The following is a 17,657-nucleotide window of genomic DNA, read 5'->3' as shown; positions in this document are numbered from 1 at the left end:
CAAAGGACTTCATTGGGGGTGAGCGGAAGGCCATAGATAGATTGGCCATTTTACATCCTGAAGAGGAACTGAAGGGAGAACACCCCAGAATTAAACAAAAACTGAACGAGGCTGCATTAAAGGCCTGGAAAAAGCATTTCAAATGAAGAATGCAGTGGTGAAGACGTGAAGTAAATGCGTCACAGGTTTTATAGTTATTTTCTAAGTAATGGTTCTGCCATCAAATATTAAATGTACGTTATTAATAATGGTTCCATACCTTTTACTCACTTGAAAAGTGGGTGATGCTCTGTCCTGAGTTATGTAACACATCTTGATGTACTATACCATGAAATAAAAGTGAAATTCGGAACTTTTGGCTCACATTCATGTTTTGGTCTGAAAGCCAAATATATTCGGCATACAACAAAAACAAATAGTTTACTTTGCCTTTTTAATACTTTTGGGGGATTGTATTGATTATTATTATTATTATTATTGTTATTATAAATCAATACTACGTCACGCAATAATTAACCAATGACGGGAGACGTCGAGGATACCAGTGTGCGTCACATGGCTCGTCCTCAGCACACTTCATGCAGTTTGCCATTAAAATGTTTTCGTTGCTGCCAAGCCTGCAAGTCTTGCCCGTTTGATGGTTGCACACTCAGTCGCGGTGTAACGAATTAAAACGCCACGCGGATATACGGACCGCCAGCCCGGTGCGCTCCAGGAGCACAGCAGCAGCGGTTACTTTTGGAGGTTGTTCCCTACAAAGCTGTGTGGTCCTGTGGGCACGACAAGCAAGCTAACGTTCGATCGTCAGGCCCGGACAGACAGCGGCGAGGAGGCCCCAAACCGCACTGGGAAACCGGGTGGAATAATCATGGCTAATATCGCAGTTCAGAGGATAAAACGCGAATTCAAGGAGGTGCTCAAAAGCGAAGAGGTCAGTCGACGCGGTTCCCCGTTTGATTATTTTTGCTTTTCTTTGTCTTGCCCGGCTATGATAGGAAGAACGCCACTGACGCGTCGCTGGCTCAGCTGTCAGCTAACCTCCGGTTAGCTTAGGTCGAGCTAACGTGTGTGCCGCTAAAGTAGCTCTTAGCCGCTGTTATTGAGCTCATGTGGACAGCTTGGCGACTCGCATGCTGTTCTAAAACCCAACTAAGCACATTTCATGAGGAAATTAAACCGTGTTTTGCATGGCGTGTACAGGCTAGCGCATTACAACAGTATGGTAACTGCTAGCTCAGTTAGCCATCAAAGAGTTCGTTAAAGTCCTGTGTCATTCTCACTCACGGTTTATTTAGAATATTGTTTATTTGTGCCACAAATGTGGCCAGGGTTCTCAACAAGTTGGGGGATAACAGTTGAAATAGCTGTTGCTCTCGGTGTTGGGTGTTATTTTTATGCTGCATAGGCAGGTTTGTGTTTTGACAGCAAGCTCAATTAACGCTTCCCAGACTGTCTGTCTTGCTCACTGCTTCTTCGCTTTTTCGCCGTTTCAGACGAGCAAAAACCAGATTAAGGTGGATCTGGTGGACGAGAACTTCACAGAACTTAAGGGGGAGATAGCAGGGCCACCTGACACACCGTATGAAGGTGAGAGACCTCTGGGACTTCATGGGGACTGCTTCTATTATAGCCATTAACTTTACTCTTTAGCAGGCCTCACTAAAGCTCTCCACGTCAAAGTATCCCTGTTTGAAATGTAAAATACTCTGATTTTTACCATTTTCACAGTGTCTGAAGAACAAACCCTTTGGTTGAACACCATACAAGCTAAATTGAGTAGATCTGAATTAGTACTTGTGTTTGAATTCATATCAGTTGAGCAAAATGGGCAAAAGGGTTTTATCACATTTTCATGGTCTGAAAAATGGTTCTGTTTTGACAACATGCCATCGTTTTGACAAGTGCCATATGGTGAGAAGCCTCAGGAGACTTGGCTGCTAACATCAGTCTTACTTCCATTACAGTCATTAACTTCATTCTTCACAAGGCCTTGCAAAATCACACTAAACCTCAAAGTGGCCCTGTATGTGGACTGAAGCCATCTTGATTTCTGCAATACTTAATCCAAACCAGACTGTCTGCCATGAATTAAATGTGTCTAATATGGTAACATTTTTTCGCCATGCACCCACATAGCACCTTTTGATGTTCAACTATGAGTTTATGTCTAGTCAAACCTGGTTTTGACACTGCAGCATCTGACCTTGTACACGGACACAAATTAGATAAGTTCTAACAAATACTTTTTAAATACAGCAGTGGCTTCACTCTCATGTTAAATTCATTCTGTGACCAAGGTCCTAACTTAATTTACTTGTATCAATCAATTTTCCCCATTGAAATTGGTTGAAATTACATTTCTATTGAAGTTCCAGCCACTCTTAAAAAAACAAAAACAAAAAAACATACACATTTCTTTTTATTAGCACATTAAAATCACACTGTAAAGCAAATAAAACAAAATATAACAGAATGTGAAGAAATCAACCGGTTTTATAAAGTACAAGTTCTGTTCATTGAACCGACTAAGCGACTTTACTACTATGCAGTGATGATTATAGCTCGAAATCAATTAATTGCCAATCACTTGCATAGCAATAACAATGGCTCCTTAAAATCAACAGGTGACTGGGCGCATTATTCTCAAGATCATAAGTAAAAAAAAAAAAAAATAGTATTGTCATTTCTCAGTTATTTCATGAACCTGTCAATATATGCTATGTATGCACTCCAACTTGTTTCCTTGGAAGACTTACGGCCGCATGTCAGCTCAAATGTGAAACAGGTTTGTCCATGTTAAACATAATGAGTTTGTTGATGGAAAAAAAAGTAAAACTGCTGTAGTGGCTCTGAATATTATTCTTGTTAAGTATTACATGGCAACATATTTACAGTGTGGCCCTGCACACTCGCAGACCCCGCCCACACCCAATTTCTTTTTCAAAATTTAAATATCCATTATCCGAACAGCTTTTTTTTTAATTGTTTTTTTTAAAGGTAAAATGATAAAATAAAGACCATCATATTGACGTAAGATATTCTATCCAAAACGGAATTAAGACACAAAAGGTGCCAGTGTGCACTAGTGACAACAATAACATGTTTTTTTTTTTTTTTTGGGCAAGCTTAGTTTCTGTTTCACCTTCTCAGCTCCCCTTCCAACTCCATCTCGAAAGGCGTGTCAGTTATTATTTGTTTCCTCTTTCTTTTTCTTGAAGGGATTTTTTGTTGTCCTGCTTTTGGTAAGGGTCGAACAATTTTTGGTGAAAAAGTTGAGCCTAGTCTGTGTTTCTTCACTAGGCTTTTTGAGTGTATTGTGTCGTAGCATAAAGCAAACAATCTCAATGAAATTGAAGTGTAATTATTGTATCATGTTCATATCGCAATAATTTTGTATCATGATATTTGTATGTACAGTGGTTACATCCCTAGTATTTATTGATGAATGCAAATGTCCTCATCTGTTCATGATCTTTGTTCCTTTTTTTCAGGGGGTAGATACCAACTAGAAATAAAAATTCCAGAGACATATCCTTTCAATCCACCCAAGGTAGAGTGGTCTAAAGTATCATTTAAATGGTCTCTCTCTATATTTGTAGATGATCTGTAACGGCATTTTTTTTCTTCTCCATCATCCTATCACAAGGTACGGTTTATCACAAAGATCTGGCATCCCAACATAAGTTCAGTCACAGGTGCAATATGTTTGGACATCCTCAAAGACCAGTGGTGAGTCTGTTTTCTCAACAGTGTTGCATATTGCCCACATCAGACATGCAAGTCTGACCAGTCGGCCATATCCGGACAGCAGGATGCACTCTGTATATTCTAAAAGTAGCTATTTATATGGTCAGCATTACACTTGTACTTGTCTGAATTGCTTTTAGCGTCTTCAATAAATTAAAGGTAAAGAATGTCAAAGTGGCTGCTGCTTTCTTCGATTTTTATGAATGCATTGCTGGAAAAGTTTGGACACCCTTGGTTGAAACAAACAAAGCCTTTGGCTGAGCACTGTGCGATAACTGTACTAGCCCTTTAAATACCACAAGCACAACCACAATGAATTTGCAGTTTGACTTTAATTCATAAAGATTAGAATTTGTTGTGAAATTACTTATATTTGATTTCTTTAAGGTTTGAAAATTGACAACATAATCCGAAACTATATGTTGTGTTTCACCATTTTCGTATTAAGAAGAGCACTACAAACTAGAGAGAGGCCGATAATCGGGGCCGATATTTGACATATTGGTACATATCGGTATCGGTCTGTTTTATTAATCTGACGGCCGATATGAGCGATCCATTTAAAACTCAGTCTTTTCGCTTCGAATGCAGCCCAGAGCGTCTCTGTCTGTTATGGAGTCCAACTCCAGCAATGTAACGCCCATAGCAGCATTTGATTGGTTAGCCGTGCAAGAGCCAGAACCAATCAGTAGTGTATGCCGTGTATCACAGTAGCCGGTCACACACGCACCCACGGACACAACGCGAGACACATGCTTCGAAGGTAAGTTAAAAGAGAAGAGACTCCGCCGATCGTTTCACCATGATAAGCTAAACACATTGAATTATGTTGTGTATTAAATGCACTATATGAATGGAGCTGCATTGCCTTGCATTGAATCCCCGCTAGCTAACAGTGGTGTGTTCAGCTTAGCATGTAGGCTAACACCCAGTAGCTAATTCGCTACTTGAACTACTCGGAGAGGGAATCACACACATTTTCACTTAATTAAGTAAATAATGTTTGTTAGAAAGGTTCCAAATATTAACAGTTGTCATTATTATATTGTCTAGTTCCATGTTAAGAGTAGAGTAATGTCATTATATTTACCTCTCGTGACGCACACATTGCATTCTGTGGTCACGTCCACTACTTGTTGCATAGCGGTTATTATGCAGTGAGATGCCACAGTGACACTAAATAGCGTTTAGTTACTTTATATTGTGTTTATTTGTCGCACTGGTTTGCCATTGTGTGCCTTAAGCTTCGACGTCGATTTGATTGACAGCTCGTTGTGCACCTCGTTAAAGTCCGCTCCGTAACTAATTAAGTGTCTCAAACACCGTTTAACTACACGAACGTGTTCTCTTCCGTATGTTTGGCATTAGTAGAGAAGTGCACTAAAGTATAGTGTGCTTATTTGCTTGTTTTGTCTCTCTTTTCACGTCATGTCTGCTGTGAGTTGGGACATTATGCTCTCAATCGATGCCATTAATATGTAACATCTACGGCCGTAGTCGGCTGCAATTAATGTTCAGTGATGTAATTTCGTTACGTGCCTCATACTTTGAATAATGAGCTCATGTTTGGTGTGTTGTATAACTTTCTCGTGTGTTAGTAACTATTCATGTGGACAGCTAAGACAGTGCTTGTTAATGTGAATTAGCAATGTTGCAGCCCAGTTATTATTTAGACAAGTACATCTGTGCCATTAAGTGATACAGTACAGTACAGTAGTGAGAGAATAGTGTGCCCATATACACACACGTGTCTATAAGTGGAAAACACATTAAACAGCAGAAACTGGCAGCGGTCCACCGCAACAATGTCTGTTTAACCAAGTTATTCTTACTATTATTATAACCAAGTTATTTTACTCTACCTTTTTCTGCGTTGATTGGGGCATCCTAAGTGGCACTAAACTACATGATGAAGTGTCTTTTGACAGTTCTCTTGTAGAGAGGAGTAGCATGATATTGCTGTTCTCGATTTAAGATCCTCAGCTTATCAAAACTGTCTATATGGTAACAATAACAATAATTATAATAAGGTCTACAAGAACTGTATGGTGTTCAGGGATGAATAGTTTTTCTCATGGAATTTTTATTTTTTTTATTTATTTTTTTGCTGTAGTAATAAGTAATGCCACAGCTGATGCACATTTTGAATGACAGGGTTCCTCCTATTACTTCAAAATATAAAAATATAACATTTATAGAATAAAACTACAAGTATCCCAAATGCTATAAAAGGTAATGTCACATTGGCCCCCACATTTAACTCCCCCCGCCACCAACGTCTTATTGCAGATAGAAGGATGTAAAATGAAAAGTGCAGTGTGAGAATCCATTGTAAAGAACGGTTAGGGTTTGCATTATTCAAAAATTTGGTGCCAACATTTTAACTTTTACTGCAAATGAATATCGGCTTCAAATATCGGTTATCTGCCTCCTTGACTACCGATAATCGGAATCGGTATCGGCCCTGAAAAAAGCATATCGGTCTATCTCTACTACAAACGATGTGCAAAAGTGTGTTAACATTTCATTTTCCTTCTGCTTGAGATAATTTATTTTATTCCCTTGAGGAATGTACCACATCATTGTTGTGCCAGAAATTTAAAACAAAGTGAACTCGAAAATTATTCAATTTGACCATTGAATGTCATTGCTGAAATCGTTAGAAATGGATTTGGGGGAGAATAACTTGAGCAGGACCTTTTTTTAAATTAATTAATAAATTAATTAATTTATTTTAAACATTGTTGTCCATAGAAAAGATAAAAGTATCTCCGACCTTTTGTAAGCTTGTACATGGATAGTTGGTAAATGTCTAAACAATGAAATGTATCTTTCAGGGCGGCGGCCATGACGCTGAGGACAGTCCTCTTGTCACTACAAGCTTTATTGGCAGCTGCAGAGCCCGACGATCCACAGGATGCAGTGGTAGCCAATCAGGTGGGCGAATAGGCATGCTTCCACAGTTTGTTTACCCTTATGAATATTAAATACTGTACTTGTAAGGAGATGAAATAGAGCAAAATATTGGCTTGGACGGACCTTTGTTACAGGCATCCATCATTTCCTCTAATAGCATTGTTGGGTATCCTGCGATGTTCACGTTCACTGACTTTATAGTTGGCGTGTGAGACTATTTTAGCCAAATACCGATTGAGATTGAGTTTAAATTGCTTCGGTTGCATCGACAGCAACCTCTGAAATTATCAAAACAACTGCCACGGTAGTTTAGATTTTATAGATCTTTATGGGCCTTTTTTAAGCCTTTTACTCACCATATAGTTATGCTCATAAGTAGAGTATGCAAACTTATGAGCATGTCTTGTACATGACATGATCTATTCGGACCTGCTGTTTATATGTGCCACTACGTTAATCAGAACAGCTGTGACATGCGAAGTTTGATGTAAACATCACGTGCTTAAATCGAGATGGAGTTCATTGATCTATTTTAGCAAATTAGTTGTGAAGATTTTAACTTTTATTAAAGCAACAGCTTGATTAAAAACGAGGTAAAAGTAGTTTAAAATAAGCTTTCCTGTCGCTGTAGAGCAGGGGTCACCAAATGGCAGACCGCGGCCCAGATCTGGACCCCGAGACACTTTCATCCGGGCCTCCAAGAATATGTACTGAGCGGGAAATATGTTTGATTTTTTTGAATAGGCGCACGCAAGGGCAGCTATGCTTTAGCCGGGGTCCTTTCTTTGACAGAGCCGGAGTGACAATTGTTGTATTCATAACTAGTGATGGGGACCTTTCCTTAAAAGATTTGACAATTGGGTATTTGCACAAAAAAAGAAATTAATGAAAGAAATATTTGAACGAAAGACTAAAAATAAGTTGAATTATTTAAGAAATCTTCGTTTTTGTCAGTTAATTGACATCTTTACAATTGAATAAAAAAGCAGAAAACTGTATTATTGCGATTTTTTGTTGTTGTTTTTTTTGTTTTTTGTTTGTTTGCCAATTTAGTTGGGGACCCCTTCTGTAGAGCTTTGGTAAAATGCTGCCATTTTTCAAGCGTGTAAATGACATCACTACGCATTTATGTCAAGATAAGAGCATGCACAGACTGGACACAGCGATCAGTGAGTTTTCTGGGAAGCTTCTGTTTACGTTCTGCAGTGTTTAAGGTAATTAATGCTTTTAAAATCCTTCTGCAAGACTTTTATTTGTAAATATCCCGCATTATAACATGGAGATCCGCAGCTAATGAAATGAAGCGGAATTGAGTATTTTTCTGGCTAAATTTAGCTGTAACGTCTTTAACTCAGGTGTGTGTTGTAGTCCGGAAATTAAGATAACTTAAGTGTTATATTTGTAGTCTTTTAGACCTGACATAAGTGATGGTGGTACATGGAGAGCCATGGCGTAGCAAGTTTGAGAACCACTTGTCTAGAGAAAATCAAATATTCCACCAATCCCACCCATGAACCTCTTTCATGTAAATGCTTGTGTGTTCCACAGTACAAGCAGAACCCAGAGATGTTCAAACAGACAGCGAGGCTCTGGTCTCACGTCTACGCTGGCGCTGCCGTCACCTGTCCAGAGTACACGCGCAAAATAGACGAACTTTGTGCCATGGGCTTTGAAAAAGTGAGCGTCACTCTGTCACAGGTTTAAAGAACCCTTCTATATAATAAGCTGTCTGATTTCTCATGTACGTTTCTCCTCCAGAATGCAGTAATAGTGGCCCTGTCGTCAAAATCCTGGGACGTGGAGACGGCGACAGAGCTACTAATCAGTAACTGAATCTTGATGACAACTTTTACATCTTCCTCATTTCCCTCCCCCCCTTCCTCACACACCCTCGCGTTACCGCCATCTCTCAGCGTCCATCCCCGCGTCGCACCTTCTGTTTCACAGTGGACTCTGCCCCACCCGCACTTCCCCCTCCCCTCTGCTGTGCCACACACTCCAATCAGTTGCTTGGCAAGCACGCATCGCTGGCCCCCTTGACGGTCATTCAACATTCCGGTCTGTGCTACAATCAGAAGTCCGACCACTTAAGTCCCTGCCCTGTGACCCGGCCGCCACGTCTCCGACAAGCATTCGCGACCTATGCAGGCATTCACGTTCAGTTTTGGAAAACTTTTTTTTTGTAAGAGAGTCAGGCAGACTCTTGGACTCCTAAGTTGTTCCACGGCAAATGTCATTCTAAAATGTAGACAACCCATTTACATACATTCATGTGCCACTAATGGCATTAGTGAGGGTAGCCTAGTGTAAATAAATCCCACAAATCTGATTTCATCGTTTAGGACACGAAAGCAGGACATGTGGAAATAATTTTGGCACACAGATAATAACCAAGGCGAATTCCTTCTTTTAGATGCCACATCAGTTCAAAACACCCTCAGTGTGATCACATTCATGTGACACTGGCTCATACAAGTTTGGAACAAGGTTTGTGTAATCTCACCAAAAATAAATTTACAGTGGAATTATGCTCTTATTTGGTTTGCTCTCTTAAGCGGTCTGACATCCCCCCCCCCACCACCACCAGTTCATTACTTGAATAAAACCACCTGTCTCTTCTCATGACATTTAAAACAAAAAAGGAAGGAAAAAAAGTGTTTTATTTGGTTTTGGCCTTCTGCAGGAATATATTTGGATTCTTGTTTTTAACAGCTTAGAATAAACACGTGAAATACAACCTTCAAAGTAAAAGAAAATGCGCAAGTATTGCGTCACCCTGACAATGCCAACAGATAAATATGTCAAAAGATTCATCTGTAAATAAAGATAAAGTCTGTGTAAATTAACATTGCCTTTTTGTTTTATTCTGGATTTCTTGGCACAAATGCGTCCAATACAGCACACAACAAACGTAATGTTTTGAAAATTATATTGCACCTTATTATGTACCTTATGTGGACATTTGAGTTAAAAAAAAAAAAAAAAAAATTTCCTCTGCCATTGTGATCCTTGGTTGCAAAAGCTATGTTTAGCCTATTTAGAGCAGGAAGACGGCAGGGTTATAATCATCTATTGTAAAATACAGATCACCTTACATACACAGGCGTGGAATGAACAGGGTGACAGATGGTATGCCTGCTAGCAGGTTGTGCCTCTTAGATTGTCTCCAACAAACCCTGGCAGTGGGCTTTATTTCAAGACGCAGCAGCACAAGAGTGCTTCACCACTTATTAGCTACAAAGCACCCCAAATGACAAGAAAAAGATGAATTTGCACTTGTGAAAATGACCCAGCTTTCCACCCTTCCCATGAGACAAAAGCTTCTCTGTCACTACTAGTACCAGTATGTGCTCACCAGCCACAAAGGTGCACCTGCACGATTTAATGAGTACCGATATAAGACCCACATTAAACATACTGCCTTAAAAAGAACGCTACAGATCATTAGTTACACTAATTTGACTGTTTTATCCAACAGGGGCAAGCTTGTGATGGCCCTCCATGATCAATTTGATCTGTATCATGTAATCTTAACATTGGCCAGTTAATTTGTTTTTTTCCTAAATTTAATTGGAGGAATTGTTTTGTTGATTACCTTTTACAGTTGTCATACATCGCTGTTGCTACCAAAGACGACCGTATCCGATATTTGACCTTCTCTAATCTTTTGTCCAACTGTTCAGTGTTTCAGTACATTTTGCTATTTTCTATCAAGGAGTTAAGTTGCAATAGAGAGGAGACTGGAAGAGTTACAGAAAGGCATAGAAGTGCATGCAGATCCTTTAAATAAAAAAGTTGAGTTGGACAGGTACATTGAATATGTAGAGAAATCAGACTTGTGGAAAAGCAACATCATGAACAAGGTGAAGAAAAAAAGTAGACACTTCAATTTTAAAAATGTAATTATGTTAAAAACTGAGTATCCAGGATTAAATAATTGTAATTAGTTTTGGTTCATGTCTTTACACAGTTATACTGTTATGTATTTTACATTCATCCTCGAATTTCAACTTAAACCTAATCTAAACTTTTTTTTCTGAGTAGTGTATATATGTTATAGAAAAATTGGTGCCTTGAGATGAATGTTTGATTACTTCTGTGACCACACAATAACTCAAATTTTCCCTATTGAAATGAATGACAATGTCATTAAAACATTCTGGCCTCACAAACAAACAGAAATATATGTGGCTGTTTTTTGTTTTTATGTGTTAAATAGGATAATAGTATTCTATAATACTGCACACAATAAGAACGATAGTATAATGACTTTAATAGAATATGATGTATTAAACAGATTTAATGCTGCAAGCCAATTTATAGCGCTGCGTCTTCTTTGTCTTCCGCCTTGGTCACCTGGAGGCAGTATCATGTAAACACAAATAAAGATGCACTTCTATAGCTACTATAAGTGACTCAGTAAGGTGAGAGAACTAGTTCTGTTTCTATACCCTCTCATGTAGCTAGTTAAGATGACCAACCTCGTAATAATGTTACTGAGTCTTGGCCTGTGACCACCAAACAGCAATTAGCCAATGTGTGGCGTTCAAAAAAATGTCTGTACAACTTGATCTGTGCTCGGTTGTCCGAAGTTAACATCAACTTCCATGTTTTCAACACCGCGGTGTGAAGATGCCCGCCAGCCGTGTGCGACGAAGCGGTTACTGGTGGGCATCCTGTTTCTCTCAGTCGTCTGCTGCTGCTGCTGCTGAGTTATGTGATAGCTCCAGTGTCATTGTCACCGTCGGCTGAGCGTCCTCTCCCTGAGCACCGGGACAATTCTGGTCTCGCTTGAGGTCCTGGGGCCGGCCAGTTGACATTTTCAAGTGAGGAATCATGTAGGCCACAGGTTACTTTTTATTTTATTTTATTAGAATTTTTTTTTTTCTACTCCATCACACCTGGACAAGATGATCCAAATCCTCTGCTTAGCCATGCTGCTACCTTCGGGTAAGACCTAGAACAGTAATTTGACTTGCTTTTGCTTAAGACTTGCATCTTTAGAATTAACCATGTATTTTTTTTTGTTTTTTTGTTTGTTTTTGCTTGTTGAAGTACTGCAACAAAGTATTCGTACTATGACTAATCACATTTCATTAGTCACCGATAATGCTCTATTTTGATTGAATTTGTTCATTCAATTAATATGTCACTATTAATATTCCATCAATAATTTGTTTAAAATATTAGAAATACTGCACCTCACAGCAGGATAAGCAAGAAGTGTGTTGGGGGTTGCTCTGGAATCTGGATGATGTCATCTTTGTACCTGCAGTGGTTCATTCGGCTCAGGGTCACTATGCCCAGAAGCTACTCCATGATTTGATGGAGAACTACACCAGTGCCCTGCGGCCCGTGGAGGACACAGACCGAGCTCTGAACGTCACTTTACAGATCACGCTCTCGCAGATCAAAGATATGGTGAGTCCTGCCTGCCGCAGTCATTGTAGCATCCAAATAAAACCTACATTTTATTTTAGAACCAACAACGGAGCTTTTCATGGGTTTAAATTGACCAAAGGTGGCTACCATAGGGCCAAAAATATACATTTATATAAATAATATTTTATTGGAGACAGGTTGTTGTTTTATTGGTATATTTAAAGACACTGTAATGTGAATACATAGATCCGCGACAAAATACATTCATTAATTATACGTGTATTGGTTCAAAACATGTCTAAACATGACCTCACTAATGTAAACACGACAGTCTGATTAATATTACATTTGTAGAATGGGTTATGCAGCAAAATCCAGTCGTTTTTATCCATCTCAGGGGGCGGCCATTTTGCCACTTGCTGTCGACTGAAGATGAAATCACAGTTCCTCAGGCTTAGGCAACGACCAATCACAGCTCACGTGTTTTCTGATGATGAGCTGTGATTGGTTGTTACCAGCGACCTTAACAACTGTGATGTCAATTACACTCGACAGCAAGTGGCAAAATGGCCGCCTTCTGATATTGATAAAAAAAACTGCTGGATTTTGTTGCTGAACTCAGAAAACCGTATTTATTTATTTATTTATTTATTTATTGACTAGTGGGGCTGCATAAAACATATAACGAATAATTTTTTTGGAGGGTTGACTTCCCATTTAATAACTTGAGTAAACATAAGTAGCTGTCCGGCACAATTGTGAGTGACTTCCAAGCTAGCTGGTGGCTAGCGCCTCTTGTCACGGAGGCTTAAAAGAGCCAAAGTTGGAGATAAAAAAAAACAGACATAAATCCCCACCCTCTGGAAGTTTTATTACATTTACATTAAGATGGCTGAAATGACTCCATAAAAGGAAGCCAGGTGGACACAAATGGCCACAATAGAGCCCAGAGGCTTAATGTAGTTGAATAAAAAACCTGACTCTTAAAGAACCAGACCAGGCCTACTGTAACTTAGCTGGATCAGGTTTCCGTTAAGGTCCACAACTGTGTCAAGTCTGCACTGAACAACCACTTGTTTGTTGTGTGTGTGTGTTGTGCATTCAGGATGAAAGGAACCAAGTATTGATCGCCTATTTGTGGATAAGACAGCGGTGGCACGACGCTTACCTGAAGTGGAATAAAGAGGACTACGACGGATTGGAGATCATCCACATCCCCAGCAACCTTGTGTGGAGACCGGACCTCGTCCTCTATAACAAGTATGCCCGTATGTCATTCACATGATGATGACTGATATTTTGTTATTACGTTTTCTTTTTTGACAAACAATGTGCTTCCTGTCATGGATTTTCAGTAAACTGATTGTGATTCAAGCTTTTAACTATCAAAATTTAAGAAAAAAAAATTTATTTTTTTGTTGCTGCTCTTTCTCTGCTCGTCCAGGGCCGATGACGCCTTATCCGGGCCAATGGACACCAACGTGAAATTGCGCTACAATGGAGAGATCACGTGGGACGCTCCCGCCATCACCAAGAGCTCCTGCGTGGTGGACGTCTCGTACTTTCCCTTCGACAGCCAGGAATGTAACCTCACCTTCGGATCCTGGACCTACAATGGAAATCAGGTATGAGTAGAATTAGAATAGAATTGAACAGATAGCTTTATTGTCATTGTCCCACAAGGTGCAATGAAATGAAACCCTTTCAAAAGACAATGAAAACAATGACCAACAGGGGAATACAGAATGGAAAACCTGCCAGGTTGCCTTTTACAGCGTCCAGATTTCTCAAATGAAAATGAAAACATAAAAGGGGCAGGGGGAAAAAAACAACAGAATTTGCTCTTGTAAGTAGAACACAGGATTTGGAAGCAAATACGGTCAGCTTGTGAACATCACATGGCCAAAATGAGAAAACAGGTGAAATGTGATTGGTTGTTACCTGAGCAAATGTGATGTCATTTTCAGTCAACAGCAAGTGGCAAAATGGCTAAAAATTGGGTGGCAATGACAAAAGAACATCATACATTTAGCTGAAAACGTCAACAAGCTGCGTACTTCCTTTTCACCGTCTCATCCCCGCCCCACATTGCAGGTGGACATCTTCATGGGCATGGACAGCGGCGACCTGTCCGACTTTGTAGAAAACGTGGAGTGGGAGTGCCACGGCATGCCGGCCACCAAGAACGTCATCATGTACGGTTGTTGCTCCGACCCGTACCCCGACATCACCTACACCGTGCTGCTGCAGCGGCGCTCTTCCTTCTACATCTTCAACCTCCTGCTCCCCTGCTTCCTCATCTCCTTCTTGGCTCCTCTGGGGTTCTACCTGCCTGCAGACTCCGGGGAGAAGGTTTCTCTGGGGGTGACTGTGCTTCTGGCTCTCACCGTGTTCCAGCTCATGGTGGCTGAGAGTATGCCTCCCTCAGAGAGTGTGCCTCTAATAGGTAATGAAAAAGCATTTATAATAAAGTAAAAAATGAAAACACACATATTGTTTTTGGTACGTAACAACCGCGATAAATGAGGGAACACTGCATATGAATGCCCAAAATGTAAAAAATAAAGAAGATATAGATATATACATAGCTAGATAGAGCAATTTACAGGTCTGTACCTACCTTAAAATAAAAGATGCAAGCCAAAATTATGAAATAAGGTCCAAAATTTTATTTGAAGGGCCATAACACAAAAACCGTCTGAATTAAGAAGTTCAAACTTTGGATTCTTTCTTTTGACATCAAAATGGCGCTAATGGACTAACAAGGAGGCAAATTGAAGTGGTGTCACTGGGGAGGTTCTGAGGATTTGTGTGAATTTACATAGAATGGCCCATAGCTAAATAGACAGGCACCTTCATTTATAGAGACATAAAAATAAACAGCCATTTTTAATCACTTAAGAGAAATGACATTCCAACGTCTGTGTAAAATCACCTGTGTGTGTTATTCAGGCAAGTACTACATCGCCACCATGACCATGGTCACAGCCTCCACAGCGCTCACCATCTTCATCATGAATATCCACTTCTGTGGTCCCGAGGCCAAACCAGTCCCCCACTGGGCCAAAGTCCTCATCATTGACTACATGTCCAAGATCTTCTGCGTGTACGAGGTGGGCGAGAACTGCGCCTCCTCCTCATCATCCTCGTCCTCGTCATCCGCCCACTTGGCTCAGGATGATGTCAGTCGCCAGTGCCTCACCTCCCACATTGGAGCAAACGGCCAAGCGGGTTGTCGGGAAAAGCGCCAGGCTCAAAAGAATTCAAAGCCCCAAACCCCGACACCGCAACAACATCCCAAAATAAAACCTCAGCACCACATCACCAGGGCGGAGAGGAGCCTCTACTCGACCTTTCCTCTTGGGAAATACGAATGCCCCAATGGGAAGATTCCGGCAGGGGACTGTAAAAATGAGCCGAAGGTTCCATGTTGCCCCGGAGACAAAAATCCACCCTGCTGCCCTGACGATAAAAAAACACCCGCCCAAGGCCCTACGGTAACATTTGGTCCCTGTGTGTTCTGTCGTCATGGCAACGGCATCCCTGGTGGGGACCCTAAGTTGGTGCGCAATGTAGAGTACATTGCAAATTGTTTTCGAGAGCAGAGGGCCACATGCGCCAAGGGGGCCGAGTGGAAGAAGATTGCTAAAGTGATGGACAGGTTCTTCATGTGGATCTTCTTCATCATGGTCTTCCTTATGAGCATCCTTGTCATTGGGAAGGCTCCGTGATCAATCCAGTCTCTCTGGTTTTATATCGCTGGTGGTGGACCCCCATTATTTCCAAGGTACACGGTTTGAGCCCTGCTCCCAGTATGCTGAGTAGTTGATGCCCTCACAAAAACGGTTTGTAATTAAAATCAGCGATGCTTTTGATCATTCACGCCATCATTGAAAACATTCAATTCCATCAGATTTCATCAGATGCCATCATCTTTCATTGTAATTCCATACATCGGCAGCCGGATACAAGCGGCCGAAATGAGTTTCCTCCGCAGGGTGTCCGGGCTCTCCCGTAGAGATAGGGTAAGAAGCTCGGTCATCCGGGAGGGACTCAGAGTCGAGCCGCTGCTCCTCCGCGTTGAGAGGAGCCAGCCGAGGTGGCTCGGGCATCTGGTTCGGATGCCTCCTGGACGCCTCCCTGGGGAGGTGTTCCGGGCATGTCCCACCGGTGGGAGGCCCCGGGGACGACCCAGGACACGCTGGAGAGACTATGTCTCTCGGCTGGCCTGGGAACGCCTTGGGATCCCACCGGAGGAGCTGGTTGAAGTGGCTGGGGAGAGGGAAGTCTGGGTTTCCCTCCTGAAGCTGCTGCCCCCGCGACCCGACCCCGGATAAGCGGAAGAAGATGGATGGATGGATGGACATCGGCAGCCCATTGAAAAGATGCAATGCTGCCATCTACTGGCCATATTTAGTGGGTGTTTTTGATTCCACAACCAAATGACCAGGCAGCGCTGCACTTAGACGTTGCTCTGCCCATTGAAAAACAAAACAAAACAAAACAAAAAAGCAAAAAAAACGTAGTTGACATCATTTAACGTTTATAGCGGCATACATCATGATTGTACTAATCGTTATTAAACATTTTCGGCGGTCAAAGAGTTAAGCAAAGCAGACTTTCCTAAAACACAATATGTGAAATTCCCTTTCGAACCGATTAATGGCATTGTCTTTCATTTTAATGAGGGAGTTTGATTTTAGATATGCATTTCTGAGTTACATGTGTGGTCACAATATGACAGCAACGCACAACATAAAACTCCTCAACTTACTTCAACCGAGTACTTTGGCACCAAGATGGCCCCAGAACAACACTTTTTTTTTTTTATACATATGGCCTGGTCAGAAAAAGTATAGTTTCTTGTAGTTTTTCAGCATATAATGGAAAATAGGTGCCTCTCCGCTCCCCCCCAAAAAAGGGTTCACTGTACAATGTCACTATAACTTTACTAAAACAACATACCTGATGGTGACCTTTGAACTGCAGTGTAATTTTCCCTCCCATTTCTGTCACATTTGAAAAAAAAAAAATACATGGGACTTTTTCATCTAATCTTAATGCTGTATTAAAAAAAAAAAAAACATTAAACCACTGTTCTTTCTAAACCCTGCTTACATCTTGAGTACCCCAACATGCAGTATTGTTATCTGTTGAAAGTGCTGCTGGTCTAACACAACTTGGAATTACAGCTACAGTACATCCCCAACCTTTGAACACACAAGAGGATCTGCTCTTTACCTGCATTCACCGCAGTGAAATCAGATGCCCAGGGCTCTCAAAACACAGTGCTTGTACATACTCAAGATGATCTGAATCTTTTTTCTTTTTTTTTCCTTTTCAAAATCACCCAGTGAATTGTTAATGAACAGGCTTTGTTTGTAGCACAGCCGAGGCACTGGAGAATGTAAGGTAATACGGAGCATCAATTATGGAACACAGTGTGACAAACCCTCCTCCAAAATAGCATGCATGTTAATACGAGTACAATACAGTACAGTGTTGGGCGTGTGAGAGAGGTTGAGTGGTTTTGATTGGGAAGGAGTGCGTGTTTTAGACACTTATTTAGCCGATATAAGCAGATATAGCCTACATTACAGTTAGTTGCTTAA

The 17,657-nt window shown here is 40.9% G+C and overlaps 2 protein-coding genes across 3 annotated transcripts; both read left to right on the top strand.

Moving 5' to 3' along the window:
- The first annotated feature begins 530 nt into the window (after nucleotides 1–530).
- LOC144025978 (ubiquitin-conjugating enzyme E2 K) lies at nucleotides 531–9,509 on the top strand. The gene is made up of 7 exons (XM_077532407.1): nucleotides 531–931; nucleotides 1,494–1,587; nucleotides 3,492–3,550; nucleotides 3,647–3,729; nucleotides 6,585–6,684; nucleotides 8,212–8,340; nucleotides 8,422–9,509. Exons 1-7 carry the CDS (start codon nucleotides 869–871, stop codon nucleotides 8,494–8,496), a joined length of 603 nt encoding a protein of 200 aa, XP_077388533.1. The 5' UTR covers nucleotides 531–868; the 3' UTR covers nucleotides 8,497–9,509.
- A 125-nt stretch (nucleotides 9,510–9,634) lies between these two features.
- Nucleotides 9,635–17,130, top strand: LOC144025977 (neuronal acetylcholine receptor subunit alpha-9-II). 2 transcript variants are annotated; one of them, XM_077532405.1, is made up of 5 exons: nucleotides 9,635–12,084; nucleotides 13,151–13,305; nucleotides 13,490–13,670; nucleotides 14,140–14,491; nucleotides 14,998–17,130. In XM_077532405.1, the coding sequence occupies exons 1-5, from the start codon at nucleotides 11,989–11,991 to the stop codon at nucleotides 15,774–15,776; spliced, it is 1,563 nt and encodes a 520-aa protein (XP_077388531.1). In that variant the 5' UTR covers nucleotides 9,635–11,988; the 3' UTR covers nucleotides 15,777–17,130. The 2 variants fall into 2 exon arrangements, with proteins under 2 accessions (XP_077388531.1, XP_077388532.1); XM_077532406.1 differs by lacking the exon at nucleotides 9,635–12,084 and having other exon boundaries at nucleotides 13,225–13,313.
- The last annotated feature ends 527 nt before the right edge of the window (nucleotides 17,131–17,657 follow it).

This window comes from Festucalex cinctus, chromosome 9 (assembly GCF_051991245.1).
Source record: "Festucalex cinctus isolate MCC-2025b chromosome 9, RoL_Fcin_1.0, whole genome shotgun sequence".
Taxonomy (NCBI): domain Eukaryota; kingdom Metazoa; phylum Chordata; class Actinopteri; order Syngnathiformes; family Syngnathidae; genus Festucalex; species Festucalex cinctus.
The sequence above is the reverse complement of the archived record's forward strand: the minus strand, read 5'-3'. Positions and strand labels throughout refer to the sequence as shown.

Coding starts and splice junctions, on each gene's coding strand:
- LOC144025978 (XM_077532407.1), top strand. CDS start 869: ATGGCTAATATCGCAGTTCAGAGGATAAAACGCGAATTCAAGGAGGTG. Junction 6,685..8,211: donor ATGCAGTGGTAGCCAATCAG/GTGGGCGAATAG, acceptor TGTGTTCCACAG/TACAAGCAGAACCCAGAGAT. Junction 8,341..8,421: donor GTGCCATGGGCTTTGAAAAA/GTGAGCGTCACT, acceptor TTTCTCCTCCAG/AATGCAGTAATAGTGGCCCT.
- LOC144025977 (XM_077532405.1), top strand. CDS start 11,989: ATGGAGAACTACACCAGTGCCCTGCGGCCCGTGGAGGACACAGACCGA. Junction 12,085..13,150: donor TCTCGCAGATCAAAGATATG/GTGAGTCCTGCC, acceptor TTGTGCATTCAG/GATGAAAGGAACCAAGTATT. Junction 14,492..14,997: donor AGAGAGTGTGCCTCTAATAG/GTAATGAAAAAG, acceptor TGTGTTATTCAG/GCAAGTACTACATCGCCACC.